We start from the raw sequence: 19,876 nt of genomic DNA on the forward strand, positions 1-19,876 counted from the left end.
AACCAACTTTCTACTCCCACCCATCTACACTGTTATGAACTTCCACCCTCTGCTATGAACTATTGATTTTCATATTTGTTTTGTTTTATTTCTAAAGAGATCCAACTCCAACGTTAAATGATGACAGTCTTTTAATTCATGTTCAGTCATATCTGAATCGTCATAATTCCATTAGGGGATTTTCTTTCTTTTTTGGGGGGATAGGAGGCAGAGTTAAGTGACTTTCCCAGGGTCACATAGCTAGTAGGTATCTGAGAGTGGATTTGAACTCAGGTCCTGTTGACTCCAAGATTGGTGCCCTATCTACTGTGCCAACTAACTGCCCCATATTTAGGATTTTCTTGACAAAGATACTGGAGTAGTTTGCCATTTTCTTCTCCAGTTCATTTTACAGATGAAGAAACTGAGACAGAAAGGGTTAAATGACTTGGCCAGAGTCACTCAGCTAGAAAGTGTCTAAGGTCATATTTGAACTCAAGAAGATGAGTCTCCCAACCCTCATTGGATCACCTACCTGCCCGGGAGAACAACTGATTTAGAAACTGAAGAGGTACAAACATTAAGAAATTAGAGACATTATATTATTCCTATTTGCAGGCAATATGATAACTTACTTAGGAAAGCCCACAAAATCAGCAAAGAAACTATTTGAAAGAATGGATAACTTCAGTAAAGTAGCGATTTACAAAATAGATTCACATTTATATTGTGCTATGTGCCAACCACTATGCTAAGTACTTAACAATTATTATCTCATTTGACCTTCCCAACAACCTTAGGAGGAAGGTGCTATTATTTTATATATGAGGGAAAAGGTAAAGAGAGGTTAAATGATTTGTTCATTTTCACATAGCCAATAAGTGTCTGTTGATTTCAGGTGTTCTTGATTTTAGGCCTGGCACTTCTATTTACTATGCCACATACCTGCATAACAAAAATTATAACAAAAACTAGGAAGAAATAATAGAAATAGAAATTATACTCAAAATAAGTAAAAATTCATTAGATTAAAAGTTAACCTACAAAGATCTAAATCTATTTAACCTTGCTCTTTACAAAAATGCAAGACCTAAACAATTGAAGAGATATTCATTGTTGTGACCCAAATACAAATATTATAAAAAAATACTACCTAAAGTAAATTTTTAGATATAATATTATACCAAACTGACAGAGTTTTTTCTAAATTGAATCTGTAAAGGGTGTTTCCTCACTAGGAGCCCGCTGCATGGATGAAATCACAAGTCTAATACAAAAAAAAATCATAATGATATGATTCTTATTACAGATTGGTGGTACAGATGAAATGGAAGGCTTCTAGTAAATTTATTTCTAGGAAATGAAAATAATATAATTAGTATTTAATCAAATCCTCAAATAAAAATTACTTAGGAAAGGATCCTCCTCCTAGTCAATTAGACCCATGGAAAAATGAAAAGTATATTATTAGAAAATAAATTCAATTACAATAATCTCCAAATGGAAGCTCCTTTAGAGTAGAGATTATTTTTGCTTCTTATTGTGTCCTCATCTCTTAGCATTGTCCTTACCATATTGTTAAATGCTAAGGAAAAGCTTGTTGATTGACTGACCTAAATGCAAAAGGACAATTAATCTAGTGCTAGAATGGACCTCAGAGGTCATTTAGTTCAATCTTTCATTTTACAAAGGGAGAAATGAGGAAAAAATATCTCATCATCTTAAAAAAAAGTAGAGGACAGCATAAAGACATAGTTTTTATAACTATATCTGGGGTGAATAATTAATAGAGAATCACTTGATTATTTCAATAAATAAAGATTGTTGTTATTGTTATTGTTTAAAAAACCCATTATTGTTAAAAAATAAAAATAAAAAAAACTCTAGAAAGTACAAGAATAAATGGAATTTTCCTTAAAATGATCAAGAGCATCTATTTAAAAGCCTCAGCAAGCATCATATGGAATGAGGATAAACTGGAAGCATTCCTAATAAGATCAGGAGTGGAACAAGATTGCCCACTATCACCATTACTATTCTATGTTATATTAGAAATGATAACTTTTTCAATGAGAAGAAAAAGGAATTAGAGTAGGTAATGAGCAAGCAAAATTATCACTCTTTGCAGATGATATTATGGTACACTCAGAAAATCCTAGAGAATCAACTAAAAAAACTACTAGAAACAATTAACAACTTTAGGAAAGTTGCAGGATACAAAATAAATCCACACAAATCATCAGCATTTCTATGTTACCAACAAAGCCCCATAGCAAGAGATAGAAAAGGAAATTCCATTAAAATAACTGTAGATAATATAAAATATTTGTGAGTCTACCTGCCAAGACAAAGACAGGAACATATATAAACACAATTACAAAACACTTTCCACACAAATAAAGTCAGATCTAAACAACTGGAAAGAATATCAAGTGCTCATGTATTATAATAAAAATAACACATTAATATAAAATATAATACATATATAATATTTTACAATGACAATTTTACCTAAATAAATCTACCAATCTATTGGTGCCATACCAATCAAACTGCCAAGAAGTGGAATAGATTAGGTTCACAAGACATAATAGTCAATGACTATAGTAATCTAGTGTTTGATAAATCCAAAACACCCTAGATTCTGGGATAAAAACTCACTATTTGACAAAAATTGTTAGGAAAATTGGAAACTAGTATGGCAGAAACTAGGCATTGACTAATACCTAACATTGTATTGATCAGATAATGTCAAAATGAGTTCATGATTTAGATATAGTGACACTGTAAGCAAATTAGAAGAACAAAGGATAACCTACCTCACAGATCTATGGAGAAGGAAGGAATTTGTGGCCAAAGAAGAACTAGAGTGCATTATAGAATGCAAAATGAATAATTTTGATTATATTAAGTTAAAAAGGTTTTGTACAAACAAAACCAATGCAGCCAAAATTTGAAGGGAAGCAGAAAACTGGGGGGAAATTTTTACATCCAAGGATTCTGATAAAAGCCTCATTACTAAAATATTTAGAGAATTGACTCAAATTTATAAGTCAAGCCATTCACCAACTGATACATGGTCAAAGGATATGAACAGAAATTTCCAAAGAAATTAAAGCCATTTAAAATGCTCCAAATCTCTATTGATCAGAGAAATGAAAATTAGGACACCTCTGAGGTACCACTACACACCTCTCAGATTGGCTAAGATGACAGGAAAAGATAATAATAAATGTTGGAGAAGATGTGGGAAAAGTGGTTCACTAATACATTGTTGTTTGAATAAGTAAGCTTATCTATGCCCAAAGAGCTATCAAACCATGCATATCCTTTGATCCAGCAGTAGCTCTACTGAGCCTGTATCCCAAAGAGATAAAAAAAAAAGAAAAAAGGAGAAGGACCTATGTGTGCAAGAATGTCTGGCAGCTTTTTGTAGTGGCCAGAAACTGGAAACTGAGTGGATGCCCATCAATTGGAGAATGGCTGAATAAATTGTGGTATATGAATGTTATGGGATATTATTGCTCTGTAAGAAATGACCAGCAGGATGAATACAGAGAGGCTTGGAGAGACTTACACGAACTGATGCTGAGTGAAATGAGCAGAACCAGGAGATCATTATACACTTCAACAACAATATTACATGAGGATCAATTCTGATGGACGTGGCTCTTTTCAACAATGAGGTAATTTAGGTCAGTTTCAGTAGACTTGTTATGGAGAGAGCCATTTACCCCAGAGAGAGGATTGTGGGAACTGTGTGGATCACAACATGGCATTTTCACTATTTATTATTGTTTGCTTGCATTTTGTTTTCTTTCTCGTTTTTCTTCCCTTTTTGATCTGATTTTTCTTGTGCAGCATGATATATGTGGAAATATGTACAGAAGAATTGCACGTGTTTAACCTATATTGGATTACTTGCTGTTTAGGGGCAGGGATGGAAGGAAGAGAGAAAAAATTTGGAACACAAGGTTTTGCAAGGATGTGTAAGGGTCAGGGGAGGAGCCTTGCATAGCATAAGAGGAAGTCAGAGTCCTTGAAGCCTGAAGCACCCAGAGGTAATTTCTGCAGCCAGCAGGCACTGCCCCTCGAGTGGGAACTCTCTGGTCGCATTGAGATCGTGGCGCATCATCACCACGAGACATCTCCTTCCCTTATTGGCTGTGCAGGTGACCTCATAGACCCTATATAAGCAGTGGGGACCAGAAAGTAGGGGGAGTTCACCGGGTGTCAGCGGGAGGTCAGTAAGAGTGCAGGAGAGGGCAGGGTGTGAACACGCGGGATAAAGATCTTGGTCTTCCTCGGGTGCCCTGTTGGACAGGAGAACCACTGGGAGAGGCTGTGGCCAGAGATCTCAGACTTCTGATTGGGCTAAGATTGATGAAGAAGCACTGTGCGAGACAGTGGTCAGGGATCTTCTGAAAGCCTGGGAATCAGGCATGACTGGTAACCAATAATCTCTGGGTGGGAGGTCACAAGGATGAATGGTTGAAAACTATCTTTGCATATATTTTGAAAATAAAAGATATTATTAAAAAAGAAGTAGAGAATATCACAAAAGCTAAAATGGATCATTTGTTATAAAATATTTAAGTTTCTGTACAAATAAAATCAATTCAGCTAGGATAAAAACAAAGTTGTTAGATAAAACAATGTTGTTAAATGGGAAAAATTTGCATCAACCAACTCTGACAAAAGGCATTTAACATAATATATGGAATTGACACAAATATATAAAATTATTTTCCTCACTAGGCATGAAAGGATATGAATAAAATTTTCACAAGAAATGTGACTAACAGCCATATCCCCTCCAAATAAATCCAAATTGCTAATAAGAAAAATTAAAATGATATTTAGGTTTCATTTTAGACCTATCCAATTATCAAAAATGATAAAAGATATAAATTCAGCATTGCAAGTCCTACCAAGTATTAAGCACACTAATATACTGTTATAAATGTATGTAACATACTGCTATGTAACCATTCTGGGAAACAATCTGAAATTATACTTAAAAAGGGGAAGGGGGACTCAAAATACCTATACCCTTTCACCCAGTGACTAGCTATGCAGTATATCTCAAGGAGATCAGAAGCTGAAAAGTCCCACATATACCAATATACTCATCATAACACTTTCTTATAGCTGAAGAGAATTGGAAACATAGTAAGCATGTATTAATTGGGGAATAACTGAACAACTGTAACAATGTAAAACAAATCCTATAACCAATCATTGTTCCAGATAATGAAACAGAAATGGAGGCTCATGGGTGAAAAATGTTCCACTTACTATCAGTAAGATCCTCTGTCAGTTGATTTTGCTAAATTGATTTTTGTTATTCCAAGGAAAGCTTCCATAGGTTAGTTGAGAAGGCATTGACTGTGATCTTTAAAAAAAAAAATTTTTAAAAAAGACTGGAAAAATCTTAAAGCATCAATGTAAACCTGCCACAGGATGATGGCAGCATAAGTGGAACTATGGTAGTTATGGCAATGGCAGTAGAATAGTCAGTTTGACTCAGAGTACATGTGAAAGGTAAAGGAAAAGGAGCAATTAGTTTCCCCCTCTGACCAACTCAGGATCAAAAGAAATAATGTGCAATTCTACCTTAGAATCTTTGGATTTTTCATTCTTTAATAATACAATATTATTGACTTATTAAAATCCCAAGGGTTGGAGAGAGCACACCTGGATGCTAACTAGCTTGAGTTTCATAGCTAGACTCTATGGTGGGAAGGTAGAAGGTCTACATTGTAGGGGCTCCTCCTGATGGCCAGTTAGTGCTTGTAGTCATTCTCAGGAAAGAATGAAGGGGGACTGGTCCTGTCTCAATCACCTTAACAATTTGCTTTCTAGGAATGATGACTAAGGAAAACAATACGCATACACCCACAAAACCAACCATAACTTTCCCTCAGACACTTACTAGCTGTATGACTGGGTGTCACTTAAACCCATTTGTCTCGGTTCCTCGTGTAAAAGGAACTGGAGAAGGAAATGGCAAATCATTGCAATGTTTTTGCCAAGAAAACCACAAATGGGTTCATGAAATTAGATATAACTAAAACTATTGAAGAAGTTAAATTACCAACCCTTAGTTTCCTCATTTGTAAAAATGGAATTTGAACAAGATGTTCTGCAAAATCCCTCCAAACTCATTGGACTGTATGGTACTTTCTTAGGTTATATCCTTAGGTGCTAGACAACAGTTGATTTAATTTTTAAAACCTGTAGCTTGTTTTCCATTTAACACCAAGCAGATGAGTTGTTTGATCTTTGCTAAGTATGAACTCAATCCCCTCCAATTTTTTGCAATGTTATTGTTGGTTTGCTAGTAAATGCAACAACATTCTGCTTTTTAGCATATTCAGGATTCACATGAAACACACCACATAGTTATGAAAGAATATTATTTTCACTCAGATACATATAGACTTGCCTGGAAAGACATACACAAACAAAATGAAGTGGGCAGAACTAGATCATTGTAACCAGTAATTGCAATATTGTACCAATGATCATCTGTGAATGACTTAGTTATTCTCTGCAGTACAATGAGCAACAACAATCTCAAAGGACTCCAGGTGAAAATGCTAATTAAGCTAAGCACCTCCAGAGAAAGAACCCAGATTAATTTTTCAATTTTTTCATAGGTTGGGTTTGTCTTTCATATGACTAATATGTAATGTGTGATATGAAACATTTTCATATGTATGACCTTTTATCAAAATGTTTACTGTGTCCATGTGGGGAGAGAAGAGGGAAATTAGAACTCAACATTTTTTTTTTTTAATCAATGTTCAATTGTTTTCACATGTTATTGGGAAAAAATATTTTTTAAAAGTAGACTTGCCATTGCATCGGGAAAATCTAAGATAAGATTCAAGTATTCCTTCAGGTGCTGAAAAGTGCTGGAAAGACCAGGGAATATTTCACCTACAGATTGATTGTGATTATATCAAGGATGATGTATGCAACATAGAAGAATGAAAAGCATCTTTTCGTGTCCCATGACAGATGATGGAGAAACATGGGCATAGGCTTTTTGTATCCACAAATACCCCATGTGCTATGAAAAGTTTCCAGTTTAAATGTAGAGTTCTATGGGGAATTGAGTTACTTTTGGAATTTGTCAAGCTTTTGGCAATAACCAAATAATAAACTCAGTGAATTGCACCCCAAGGTTAAAGAATTGAAGGAGACAAGGAAACATTTCCAAATTTCATAAACCACGTTAAAGAAAAGTAGTTTGACAGAAGATAAAGCCTCTAGTCCAATCCTTTTAAGAATTTAAGTGATTTGGACAATGTGACAGTGAGACAGGCAAGAATTGAACCCACCATTAAAGGGCACAGCATCTTTAATCTACATTTTCTTGCATGATCCAGGTGAGGAAGGTCAAACGGCCATGGCTCCTCTTCATGGTATACCCTTTCAGCAATAACTCACTCAGAATGCCGCCCATCTACCCAAGCTCATCTTTCCCAAAAGGCAGGCTCAGTGCATGACCCAGACAAGCAGATCAAACTCAGGCTGGGTAGGACTCAATAGCCAACATCAGTGGGTCAGGGGACTCGGGAGGACAGCCTACTTTTACTGGGTTACCAAGAGATTGATAAAGAGAATGTATGCCCAACATGGAGGGGAAGATTGTTAGCCTGAGAAGAAATTCAAGGGATTGCAGTGTGGACAAGGGCAATAAGAGCATCTAGGCTTATGTGCCTTTATTCCTAACCCCCTTATCCCAAAGCCAGTTTTGCACTGGTAGATGAATGAGCTCAAAGCTTGCCCTCTCCCCTTAAATTAAGGGACAGAAGCTGCCATTATTATCAGCACACAACATGGATTCTCTCTGGGTGATTATTAGTGATTAGCAGCAGGTTTTTCAAAGTTCTTTGTTGCCCAAAGCAGTTTTCTATCTCTTCCTGCTGCAACTGAATATATAATAATGTGATTAACTATTTCTTACATTACTTTTTTGGAGTTGAAGCTGCCTGTTTTGCTGATATCTATTCATTCTGCCATCTTACAGTATGAAGATTCTTCAAATTCCATCTACCTCCAAAGTTATCTCAAACAACTTCTAGCTTTAAAAAGCTGCCATCCCTTAATATATTTGGTTCACCCTGTATCCAAAAATTTAGTTAAGATTTATACAAAGCTTACATCCCTGCGGTATAAAGCCAAGGACCGAGATAATCAGAGGTTAGAGTTCATATATGAACATTTGAAGGGGGAAAAAAAAAAAATAGAATTTGGCCCAGATTAGTAGTAAAGGATATTGGTATTAAGAAAGATATATTTAAATTCACTCTAATCAGTCCGAGTGCCAACATCTGTGGGCAATCCTTATAACTGCTATATATAATCATGAATTCAGGTTTTTACTTAAGTCATTAAATACAAAGTATCCACTGGTTCTATAAACCTATAACACATCCACAAATGAATTAGCAAAGGGACATCAAGCTCTTGTTAAGTACATACACAGAAGGACACAAGGCATTGTATATTGACAAAATTCTGATACCCACTACAAGTAAAATTTCAAAGCCTTAGGTGGCTCCTGTGTAGATTAGAAGTGGTACACATATACTTTCATAGGTTGGAAACTGATTCTCCTAATTAGTAATTAGAATACATGAATATATATTAAAGCAAAACAAAAAGTCCTGGTAAACTGGAAGCAAAGACTGAAAGCACTATGGAGGAACTTAAGAGATACAATTGTCTTTTGAATACATAATTTTTAAAAATCTTCAGAACATTCACATACATTGCGTATTTCAAATACTTCTGTTGCCTTATCTCTATAAATTTTAGCTAGGAAGGAAACAAGAAAAGAGGTAAAAAGGACAAAGAAAGATCATCCCAATACTTTTGGCTTCCAGAGATTTTAGATCTGAGAACTGAAGTTGTCTCATCTTACAGAAGAAACAGACCCAAGAAATTTGTGATCTGCCCAAGATGACCAGGGTTATTTCCCATTTGAAAATTACTTCACGAAATGCTTTAAATGACCCCAAAATCTTGAAGTCCAGTAAATCTTTTCATTCCCCATCATCTGTCTCAAAATCCTGAATTAGAAATGCACCACAGAGAAACCAGCTTACATGAATCTTTCTCCTGGATTGATGAATCCTGGATGGTCTGACATTCCCTGACAATCAGTTACTCATCTCACCTTATTTGGTTAGAATTGATCAACTAAGATTTACAATATAATCAAAGCTGAAGGATTCCAAGTTGGTTAAATGAAGACTGAATGACACTGCTCCCTCAGTCTTTTCCTAAGGCATCTCACTAGTTTCTCTTTATTTTACAACCCAGTGTGAGTAACACATGTATGATGTTGCACTTCTAAAATATACAAAATTTCAAGATGATAACAGAGAGCCAACACAAAATAATTTTACTGAGGCTAGATCGCTTTTTCCCTCAGAGGGTGAAATCATTTTATTTCTGAGGAAGGTCACTCATACTGCACATTTTCCAATAGTTGTCATATAGTATAAAGCAGGAAACTTCTCCTCCCCACATCCTGAGAATACAGGATTGGCAAAAGAAAAAAATTAAACCACACCTGTAAAGGTTTAGCACCAGCATAAAAATAAAAATAAAAAACAAAGCATTTACTATCATTTCTTTGGTTGGGGTCTTTCCCTTTAGAGTTGGTGCCAAAATTTTCTTTTTCAATTCATAATAGCAAAATGGTAAAGCCAGAAAAAACCACAGTTGCTGCTGAAATTGAGGAGGCTGTTCCTTTTCTATTATCTTTGGTGCAGACATTCCTGGGATCTCAGCTTGCTGGTAAAGGTGTTTGTTTTTTTTTTTTTTTATTCCTTTCATGTTTTTAATTTAAGAATAAAAATGTCCTGATCTCAAAAATCTTGGTTAGTTTATTCTTCCATTTTATTGCTTGAATGTTTCTTTGGTGTTGGTAAAGTGTTTCAGGTTTCATATTTCTGTTTGTTTCAGTACACCTGTTAAGTAAATAGAGTCAATTTTCAAATAGCTGAACTCAAAAGCACAAGTCAAGCACTATGAAAGTATAAAATGCATACATCATTTGAAGCATAAAAAACTTTCAACTTTAAAAACTATTCCTACTTCTAAAAAAAAGTTGCTGTTGAAAGCACATTTACAAAAATCAGTAGCTGCTTCCCCTCATCCCAATCCAGAGTTAGAAAAGTTTCTCTGACAAATGTTCAGCTAATAAAGTCAATTTATAATGTAACTTTGAAAACAAAGGAGGAAAAAAATCTATGATATAATCCAAAGTATAAAGCATCATATTCAAAACAATTTTATATGAATTAAAAAGGTAAAAGTTCAAGCAACCTGAGTTTCATTATAGCTCCCCAATTTCTGATGAAAATTACAGTATAGCCAGAAACATAATAAACAAATTGTCTAAGGCTGTCCTTCTGCTTCCTTTGCCCCAAAGTGCAATTTTATAACTTGCAAAAGGAGCCTCCTATAGAGCTTAAGGCAAACAGGAGGCTGCATATAAATCAGGCTGGATTATACTATTGTTCTATTGAGCAAATATAGAAAAGGCATGTGTTAAATGCGCCAATTAGCCAAAGTGGGGAATACTTAAAAAAAAAAAAAAATTTTTTTTTTCTTTTCCTTATAATTGAGGATTAGATTCACTAAGTTATAATTGGCCACTAGGGGTCAGAAAAGATTAAAGAAAAACAGAAGTAATAAATGCTGTTACTCTGAGAATGGGCAAATTCGGCTTAGAGCAACAATGATAAATTTGTCTAATTTCTCCATAACACTAAGAAATTCAAACAACTAAATAATCTTCCCTTGTTATATGTGCACTACTCCAAAATCAAGAATTCAGGCTATGAACTCCAACTAGATTCAATTTGTGAGAGGATTATACACTTCAGAATAGTCAGATTAAACCAGGACATTTCCCGGTTTTATTTTTACCTGTAGTAGTAAAGGTGTCTAATGGGAGCCAGACTTCACTCAGCACTGCTCGGCTGAGTGGTTGGAGCAGGGTTTTCAGTTGGTGCTTCAGCCACCTTGAAAGAAAAGATGGGGGAAATCAGGTCAGATTGCTGCCTTAATAAAGGAATCTTTTTTAAAAGTAAGATATCTGAAAAGCAAATGTACTTTAAACAGACTCTCAACTATGAAGTGCAATATCACTCTTTAGCTATTACCCAGGAGCCAAGAAATTTGGTTCACAGTAGAAAATGTGTTCCTCCAAAGAAAAAGTGGGGATGGCAATTCTCAGTAGGGTCATTGGATAGGTCTGTGGTCACTAGGGTAAGAGACAAAATTAAAACCCAGGGCATCTTACTCCAATTCCAGCACCTTTTTTTGGACTAGATGATCCCTAACATGATTGGTTTTTTGAGAAGTTTGTTTCAAAACTTCAGCCACCTGCATTCTGCCCCTCATGCCCAACCCCCCCAAAAATCGTTTTGGTATAAGAGTTAACATGTCACAAAGAGCCTCCTAAATACTAAGGCTTCTTGGATGCCAAGCATGAAATGACCTTCAACACCTAGTTATTAGGAATCTATTTAAACTGGAAGCTACAAAGAAGTCTGATTTGTTTGGAAATTATGTTAGGACTACATCCCAATCATCAGTATCTGGGTTTGTCTTCACACCCTTTCTTGAGGATGATTCCCTCCTCCTACCGCAGGAGTGGGTGCTATGTATCTTATGCTGGAATCCAGTATAGTTCAGGGTACAAAAATTCCTACTCTAGTTTGAGGTGTTTGATAGTTCTGGACACTGACAAATTGATTTGTTGGTATGCAAAAATGTGAGATCGTTCTTGAATGATCAATAGGGAAAATTCTGCAGAAACAAATCATATCAGAGTTTATATCTCTTATAAAAATGAAAAATAAAGGGGGGGGGGCACAAAACTAGGCTGTTAGATTCTTGAAATCAGAAAACTCAAGTTCAAATTCTGCCTCAGACAGACTTTAGCTATGTGATCCTGGATAACTTCTTAAGCCCTCTCAGTTCAGGGCCCTGTCATCTGTAAAATGGGGACAAGCAGATTCATCTCCCAGGGATGTTGGGAAGATCAAAACAGTTGACACATTTACAGCGTTTCTCAGCCTTCAAAATGTTAGCTATTATTTTCTGCTAGACTTTGTTTTATACAAGTGACCAATTCCTGAGAAGCCCAGCTCAAATACCATGCTGGACCTGGGATCTCATTAATCACCACCTATCTGGGCCCACCTTTCCTGAGCAATTTTCATCCATGTTTTCCTGTAAGTTTGCCATAACTCTACCCGGTGTACCAGATTTTCCTCCTCTCTTCTGAGATATTATGCTCACCAGTGGAGAACTCGATTTGTCTGCCTCTCTCCTTCCTTCCTCACCATTTCCTTTATTGCTATTCCTAAGAGGTCCTAGATGATTATATGCAGGAGGGTGCACACACCCCATTCTACCCATCCAACTTTCCACTACCTTTGTGTGATGCTCATTTTTAGCTCTTCAGAAGCTATTCATTTTTTAAAGGGAAGGTGGTGAATGCCATAACTTTTAAATTTCCTTTCCATCTTTTGATCCTATTGAATTTATTAATTACTAAATGCAAGATGCTGAAAATCATGAATTTCAAAAGAACTTTGCAAAACTCGAATGAAAATGGAAAACATAATACCCCCTTTGTAATCTTAATGGGAATACATTTCAGTTGAATTTAAAATCACAATCTTTCTTCTCAAGTGACACAAATAATGTTTCTGCCTTTCAACAAGAAAAGTTATCTATGATATTGGTGTTTAGATACACTTGACCTTCTCCTTAGGTTGCTGAAGTACCCTCTTTTCATAAATTCTCTTAAGTTCCCCCCTTAATATGATAACATCTTTGAAGAAGATCACTATTCTAATTTATCATTTGAATATGTAAAGAGGTTTCTTCATAGGATAGTTATTTAAAACTGTAGGAGAAGAGCAAAGAAGAGAAAGAGACATCTGGTTTCTCCCAAGCGCTTCAGTGTACAAAAGACACGGAGATCCAGAGGCCACAATGATCTGCCCATGCTCCCTATACCACTCTTCCTCTGGGCAGCAAGCAGAGGGAGGATTCTAAGGGATCCTAGGGCTTAGAACCAGACTTCTGGATTTTCGGGGTCCAGGCCCAGCTGAACCAAAACCGCCTTTCTCGTTCCCCAAGTCCTCATTACCTCTTTGCTGTCTTGTGAAGAAGCATTTGGAGGACGAGGACGGCGGCGATAGTTGTATGGGCGCCGGTAACCACGACGCACTGAAGGCTGCTGTGGGCCATTGGCTCCATGCTGGTTCTCCTTGTCTTCTGCCTCTCCAATAGCTGGGACAGGGCGTGGTCGGGAAGGGCCCCTTGTAGAGGAACATAAAGGGGAAAAAGGACAAGTGAGTGAATGGGGAAAGAATGGGGTAGAGAGAGGAACTCCGTAAAAATCTGAACATTAAAAAAAGTGGCAAAAATTGAAAGAGAAGTTTAAAATATTGTTTTTATAACATTTAGGTTTTTTTTTTCTTTTATTTGCTGGCACAGTTATAAATTGACTGCATCAAATGACCAGCATTAGCCACTCACCACTCTACCTTGGATAGAATAAATTCAATAGATGGATAGATATAATTAGGCCGCAGAAGTCTGAAAGAACTAGCCCCTCCACCCCCATCCCCACTCCTTTTGCAGAACTTATCTGTTTACTCCATGTCTGAGAAAGTATGTACAAAATAGACTGAAACTCTCAAATAAAAGTTATATTAACTCAAAAAGCTTCCCATCCAATTTCAAGCTATTATCTGGACAAAAAGGCTCATCTTTCCAATTTTAATAGGAACCAAAATTACAGGTCACTAAAAATATAATGAAAAAATTTCTCTTCTTCCTCCTTTTTTTTAAAGTTATTTGTTATAAGAGATGGCTTTTTGGGAGAGGGAAGGGAGGATATAAGGAGGAAACCAGTGACAATAAAACCAAAAGATATCAACAAAAAGTGAGTCTAATAAAAATAAATGATTGCAGATTACAATTAGGACAGATACTTGACAGTTTGGTATAATTGTCAAGTGCTGGACTTGTAACCAGAGACAATGGGATTTGACCTCTCTTAGACCAATTTTTCTTGTTTATAAAATGGAGATAATAATAGGACCCAGCAGGGCCTCACTTCAAACTGATTATTGTAAGGCACAAATGAAATTATGTGCACAAACCACTTTGCAAACATGAAATTGCTGTGGAAATATCAAGTATCACAATTACTATACATTATCTAGGATGTGAGAGTCCAGAAAAGGGGATGGGCTGCCCAGACAGGGTCCTCCTCATTCACTGACATCCACAAAATGTAAAGCTTTCAGCACTCAAAAGAGAAGATCTTCCCTAAAGAACTTCCCTAAAAGACATGCAGGTATATGTGGATTTTAATCATCACCTGTGGAGAAAACCTGAAATGTGGCTAATCAAGCTCATATGATCTTTTTCCCCCCCCATTATTTTGGAAATGATAGAGAGCCACATGCTACTTTTCTTCCACTTCCCCCAAGGACAAGTCACTAGAAAATCCAGCCAGTCTGGTACCATCTGCATCCCCACAGTACACAACTGTACATCAGAGGGAAAGATAAAGTGAGTTATTGGGAGAACCCCAGATACTTATACATTACTTTCCTCTCAAAAAGATGGAGCTATTTTTGCTCTCTAATCATGTAATTAAGTCACACAAATAACCCCTCTTTACCATTTTTAAGGCCAGATGGATGATCACTGTTACCTTCGAAAACGTGGACGATAGTTGGGATTCCGGTGTGCTGATGATTGAAGCTGTGTTCCTTCTGAGATTCCATCCTTCATCTCCCCCACCTCACCACCCTAAAGAGAATCAAGACAAATGATAAAAGACTAAGCAGTGGCTTCCCTAGACTGCAGGTTTCAAAGGTATGGTTACAATATGAAGGAACACAAACTATGGTTAAGATCCATGACCATCTTGTAAAGCTATTAATGTGAATAATAAAATAGTAAAACTACTGGGCAGGCTGAGAAAAAAAGAATATTTCTATAGTTATATGGCAAGAAAAAAATATAACCCAACTACCCATTTATACAAGTATCTATTGGTTCATCCCAAAATATCAAGTAAGAATTGAGTACCATTTTAATTATAAAATGATTCCTATTTCAAGTCTATTATAGACCAAGGTGTCTTCTATCTTATAAAATAAAACTTGGTGTTCAAGAGAAAGGGATGGCAGTACAGAAGTTGGGACTTCTTTACAGAATGAAGTTGGCACCACTGGGCAAATTTCAAATACAAATCTCATCTTTTTTCCCCCAACACCTATTAATATGTTCCTAATCTGTGCTGTATTGAAGTCAACAGGTTCAGAGTGCTAGAGGAGGAAGGAACCTCAAAGACCACCTAGTCCATCTTTCATTTTACAGATGAGTAAAGAAAAGTCCAAGAAGATGAAATGGCTTGCCCAAAATCAAACATCAGATGCAGAATTTGATATAGGATCTCCAACCTCTGAGCCAGTACTTTTCCTAGCGTTATCAGGTTAAGATTTCCCTTGACAGGGGAAAAAGTTACATATATTTTACACTAAAATATTTACTCTAAAAGTTTTACATAAGTCAGATTTTGGGAAAATGTGACATTCAAGAATAAACCAGTAATTAAATTGGCTACTCTGATTTATTTAATGCCCCTGTCTCTTATTCCTTGATTCCCAAATAAATATTGATGGTCTAAGTATGGTCTTTACTAAGGAGAGTAGCCCCTCAAACCCCCAATCTTTCCATGTCCCTCCACTCTTAGCAAAATTCTTATGGGCTTCCAATTACCTCCGAGTCAAGTGCTAATTCCTCTATTTGGCATTTAGATTTTTCACAAATCGGCTCCAACTTCCTTTTTAGCTTTATTAAACATTAATTTTTTCACACATGCTCTATAAAACAGGCAACCTTGGCCTTTCTGCTATCTCCCTGTTTCCTTTCCTTGATTAAGGTAGGATTTTTTTGGTGTCTGTGTGTATATGCACATGCACGCACGCACGTGCGCGTGTACAAACACACACACTCCTTCTATCTCCATCTCTGTGCTTTTGCATACATAAGCTATTCCCCATGCTTAGGATGCATTCACTCATGACTTCATCAGCATCCTGTAAGCCAGTTTCAACCATTACTTTTTACATAAAGATTTAGTGATCTCCTCAAGTGCTAGTGCTCTTCACCCCTAAAATTATCTGGTATTCACACTTTTATTTTGCATTAAGAAAATGAGTGAAGTGAGCAAAACTAGAACACTGTTTCACAGCAATGGTAATATTTTAATGCAACAATCCATGATAATTCCAAAGGACTCATGAAAAATGATGCTATTTCTCAAAGAGAGAACTGAATGAACTTGAGCACAGATTGAAGCTTATTTCTTTCACTTGTTTTGGTTTGGGTTTTTTTTTTTGGCAACATGCATGTTTTATTACTTCACATGTCAATGGGTATCATGTTTCTGCTTCTTAGGTTGGGGGAAGGACTAAAGAGAGAAAAAAATTTTAAATTAATATTTTTAAATGTGTACATATTGCTTTTCCTTGTAAGAAGAAAGTAAGCCCTTTGAAGGCTTTGTGTCCCACATTTAGCTGTCTGGAACATAATAGGTGCTTTACACTTAAAATGATTCAGGAATATGAAAAAGTATACCTTCCTTCCCCTGGTAGTTGACATTTATTTAGCACTTTCAGATTTAAGAAACACTTGCTATATTCTCATAATCACCAAATTGTTTTGAGGAGCGGGAAAAGGTGGGCGAAACCTAGTCATTTCATTGGTAGAAAAAAATTTTTCTACTATTATAGATTGTAAAGGCTCCTAACTTAGAAGATTGCTGTTCATCATGAATCACACTATAATGTGAATTTCTCCAGTCCTTTTCCCAAAATATTTTGTCCCACTAGCATCACAAACTCAAAATGTCCAAAAAATAAATTTTTCTTCCCCTCTATCCTTGTCCAATTCTTCTTTCTTTCTCACGTAATAATATAAAATGTCCCACAAATTGAGCTTAAAACACTGAGCTTTTGGGATACTCTGTACATTCAATTAATCTTTGCTTTCTCCAACTGTCTCATCTCTAGGAATGGACTGTTTTTTCTCCAATTTACCCATCTCTTTTTGTCCAATCTTTACTTCCTTCAAGGTCTGACTCAGATTATACCTTTCATGAACCATTCCTGAAATCCCAAAAGAAAGAAGACTTCTTTTCCCTTCTCAGTATTTCACAGTACACAAACTTATCTTAAATACTAATTAAAGATTTCTAACCCACATTTTCCCATCCACGAGATGACATAACCAACACCTAACTGTACCTTGATCTATAATATGCTGGGTTTTTCTCTGCACTGTGTCAGTGTCTATAACACCTCATATTTACATAACACTTAAAAGATTATAAAGTGTTTGGCTCACAATAGCTGGTAGGTGATTTAGTATTATCCCCATCTTATGGAAGGGGAAAATTAAGGCACTAATTGTAAAGCACTAAGCAAATCACTCAAGTGTCAAAGTGAGGATTCAAACTCAGATTTCTGAGAAAATTTCTAGCAACTCTTTTCCCCTAAGCCTTGCTGACACTTTAAATAGATAGCTCTATAATAATCTTATTCTAAAGAATTTGAACAAAATATATCCAGGATGAAGAAGACATTATGTGTAGAAGCTAGTATAAAGAGAATTCTATATTCAAGTACAGACCTAAGTTACTTCAAACATCCCTTCCATATCCCTGAGATTTGAAACAAAGAACACAGAACTCAGGAAGATAAGCTGCCACACACCTATCTGATTATATTAGAGATGTGAAACAGGGAATTAATGACTTTTTTCTGAACATTGGATTTTACATTATACCTGAGCAATACTTCAAGGCTAAGAATGTGGATGGGGAGAAATGTGAGTTATCAATTCTTGGTGCTACAGAGTAAGTTTATATATAGTTTGCAATGTCCAACTTCTGAATTTTAATACACTAGGGGTACTTTGTTTTTCCTCTTAGACACATTATAAAGGTCAAACTAGCTGCAGCAGATAGAGCAAGCCCAGAATACAACGAAATGTTAAAGAACAGGTTCAACTAATTTCCTGCATGACTTTAAACAATAATAAGAATAAGCCTGGCAAATATAAAGACAAAATCCACAAAGCAGCTTTACATAAACTCAATGAATCTCTATAGCAGCCCTGTGAGAAAAGATAGCTATTCACAGACTTACTAGCCCCATTTTATTGACAATAAATAAGTTGACTCCACAGTTAAGTAAACATGCCCAAGATATATTGCTGAATTCCGTGTTAGAAGAGATATACGGCCCTAAGTCTCCCCCAAGCTCCAAAGCTCTTTTCATTAGAGTAAAGGGAAGCCCTCGTTCATGTGCCTGTCTATAAAACCTAACACCTCAAAGGTCTGGCAAGAAATACCTAAAAATACTCTTGAGCATACACAAGTGTTATGCAAATGCTAAATAGTAAGTAGATGACTTCAAGCATGCAGTACTAACTCACTAAAAATAAAAGTCCATGACAACTCTCACTGACTCCTCCCATCTCCATTTCCTAGAAGCCCAGAGTGGTCCCCTAGAGAAATCTACTGTGTCATGTACTTGGTCCTCCCATATATGTCGTCTGCCAGTTATTTTTAGCATTCTTGTCAGAGGCAGCTGCTGAAGACAGGGAGGAAGAAAACTAAAATGTGAGAAGCACAAACATACATGCTGGACAACAAGAGGCTGAAAAAACCCCGCAACATCCAATTATATAACTGGACATAATTGATCACTACTCTCTCCTTGCAACTTCCTCATCCTAAATTTAACTGAACTCCCTGTATTCTCCTATCCCAGATAGCTCCAGAGGAGAAAAAAGGCTGGTGACTGCACAATTCTCTCTCTCTCCATTTCTTCCTCCCTTCCTCAAATCCAATGCATCTCCCTGATATCAGATCATCTTGGGAGAACAAGCAACCTCCATCCATTAGGTGTCCACTCCCCTAAATCGTGACCCAATTCTAGCTTTATTTTGACCCTATATTTTACCAGTTCATCTTTATGCTGATCTCTCTACCCAAATCTCTGGTTCTTGTGTTGTATTCATTCTTCCAGTTGTGGACACTCCCATCATCTTGCCATTTTCTCTGCTCATATTCACATGCTCAAATTCACATGCAATTGCTTTATAGCATTTGCAATCACTTACCTGTGTTGATTGACTGCCCTCCCCCCAATTCTATTATCTAAATCAACTGGGCCTTCATGGTCCTAAAGCAATCTGCTAGTGGACTTTCTCTCACACTTCCCATAAGGGACTCATAGATGCCTCCTGACTCTGCTTCTAAGGACCCCTTCTCCCACAGGCTGAGTTCTTCATGGACTCTGTTTTTCAGAAGGTCCTAATCCAGCCATTCCTTACTCTCAGACAGTCAGCAGGCGTCTACACCATCAAGCCCCATATGGAGGAGGCACAGATGTCCCTTTTTCTCCACTGCACTCCTGTTTTTCAGCTCTTTTATGTGTTGTCCTTGTCCATTCGAATGTAAATTCCCTGATACCAAGGATTGTCTTGGCTTGTAGCCCAGCATAGTGCCTGGCACAGGGTAAGCACTTAATAAAGGCTTACTGAATAACCTTTTACTTTCTTTTAGGCTTCTTCCATCCCCTACCTCTCCACTGCTTTTCTGGCTCTTACCGGAGAAAAGTAGCTATTTGCTGTGAACTCCCTTTTCCATGATATTCTGTGTTTCAAACCCCCATGACCTTACTACTGCCCTTTCTCTTGTGCTCTGATCTCTGATTTTCTTTCATCCTTATCACCAAGGCCAAACCCTGTTTGTGTG

The 19,876-nt window shown here is 36.6% G+C and overlaps 1 protein-coding gene across 2 annotated transcripts in view; it reads right to left on the reverse strand.

Annotated features, from left to right (window-relative positions):
* Positions 1-9,414: 9,414 nt before the first annotated feature.
* Positions 9,415-19,876, reverse strand: part of YBX3 (Y-box binding protein 3) — a 31,946-nt gene continuing 21,484 nt past the window's right edge. For both annotated transcript variants that reach the window (XM_031938198.1, XM_031938199.1), the window contains 4 exons: positions 14,756-14,853; positions 13,175-13,346; positions 10,936-11,030; positions 9,415-9,971 (listed from right to left, as the gene is read on the reverse strand). In XM_031938198.1, the coding sequence (XP_031794058.1) occupies positions 10,971-11,030; positions 13,175-13,346; positions 14,756-14,853 (330 nt within the window). In that variant the 3' untranslated portion in view covers positions 9,415-9,971; positions 10,936-10,970. The remainder of the gene's footprint in view (positions 9,972-10,935; positions 11,031-13,174; positions 13,347-14,755; positions 14,854-19,876) is intronic.

Source organism: Sarcophilus harrisii, chromosome 5, assembly GCF_902635505.1.
Source record: "Sarcophilus harrisii chromosome 5, mSarHar1.11, whole genome shotgun sequence".
Lineage (NCBI taxonomy): Eukaryota > Metazoa > Chordata > Mammalia > Dasyuromorphia > Dasyuridae > Sarcophilus > Sarcophilus harrisii.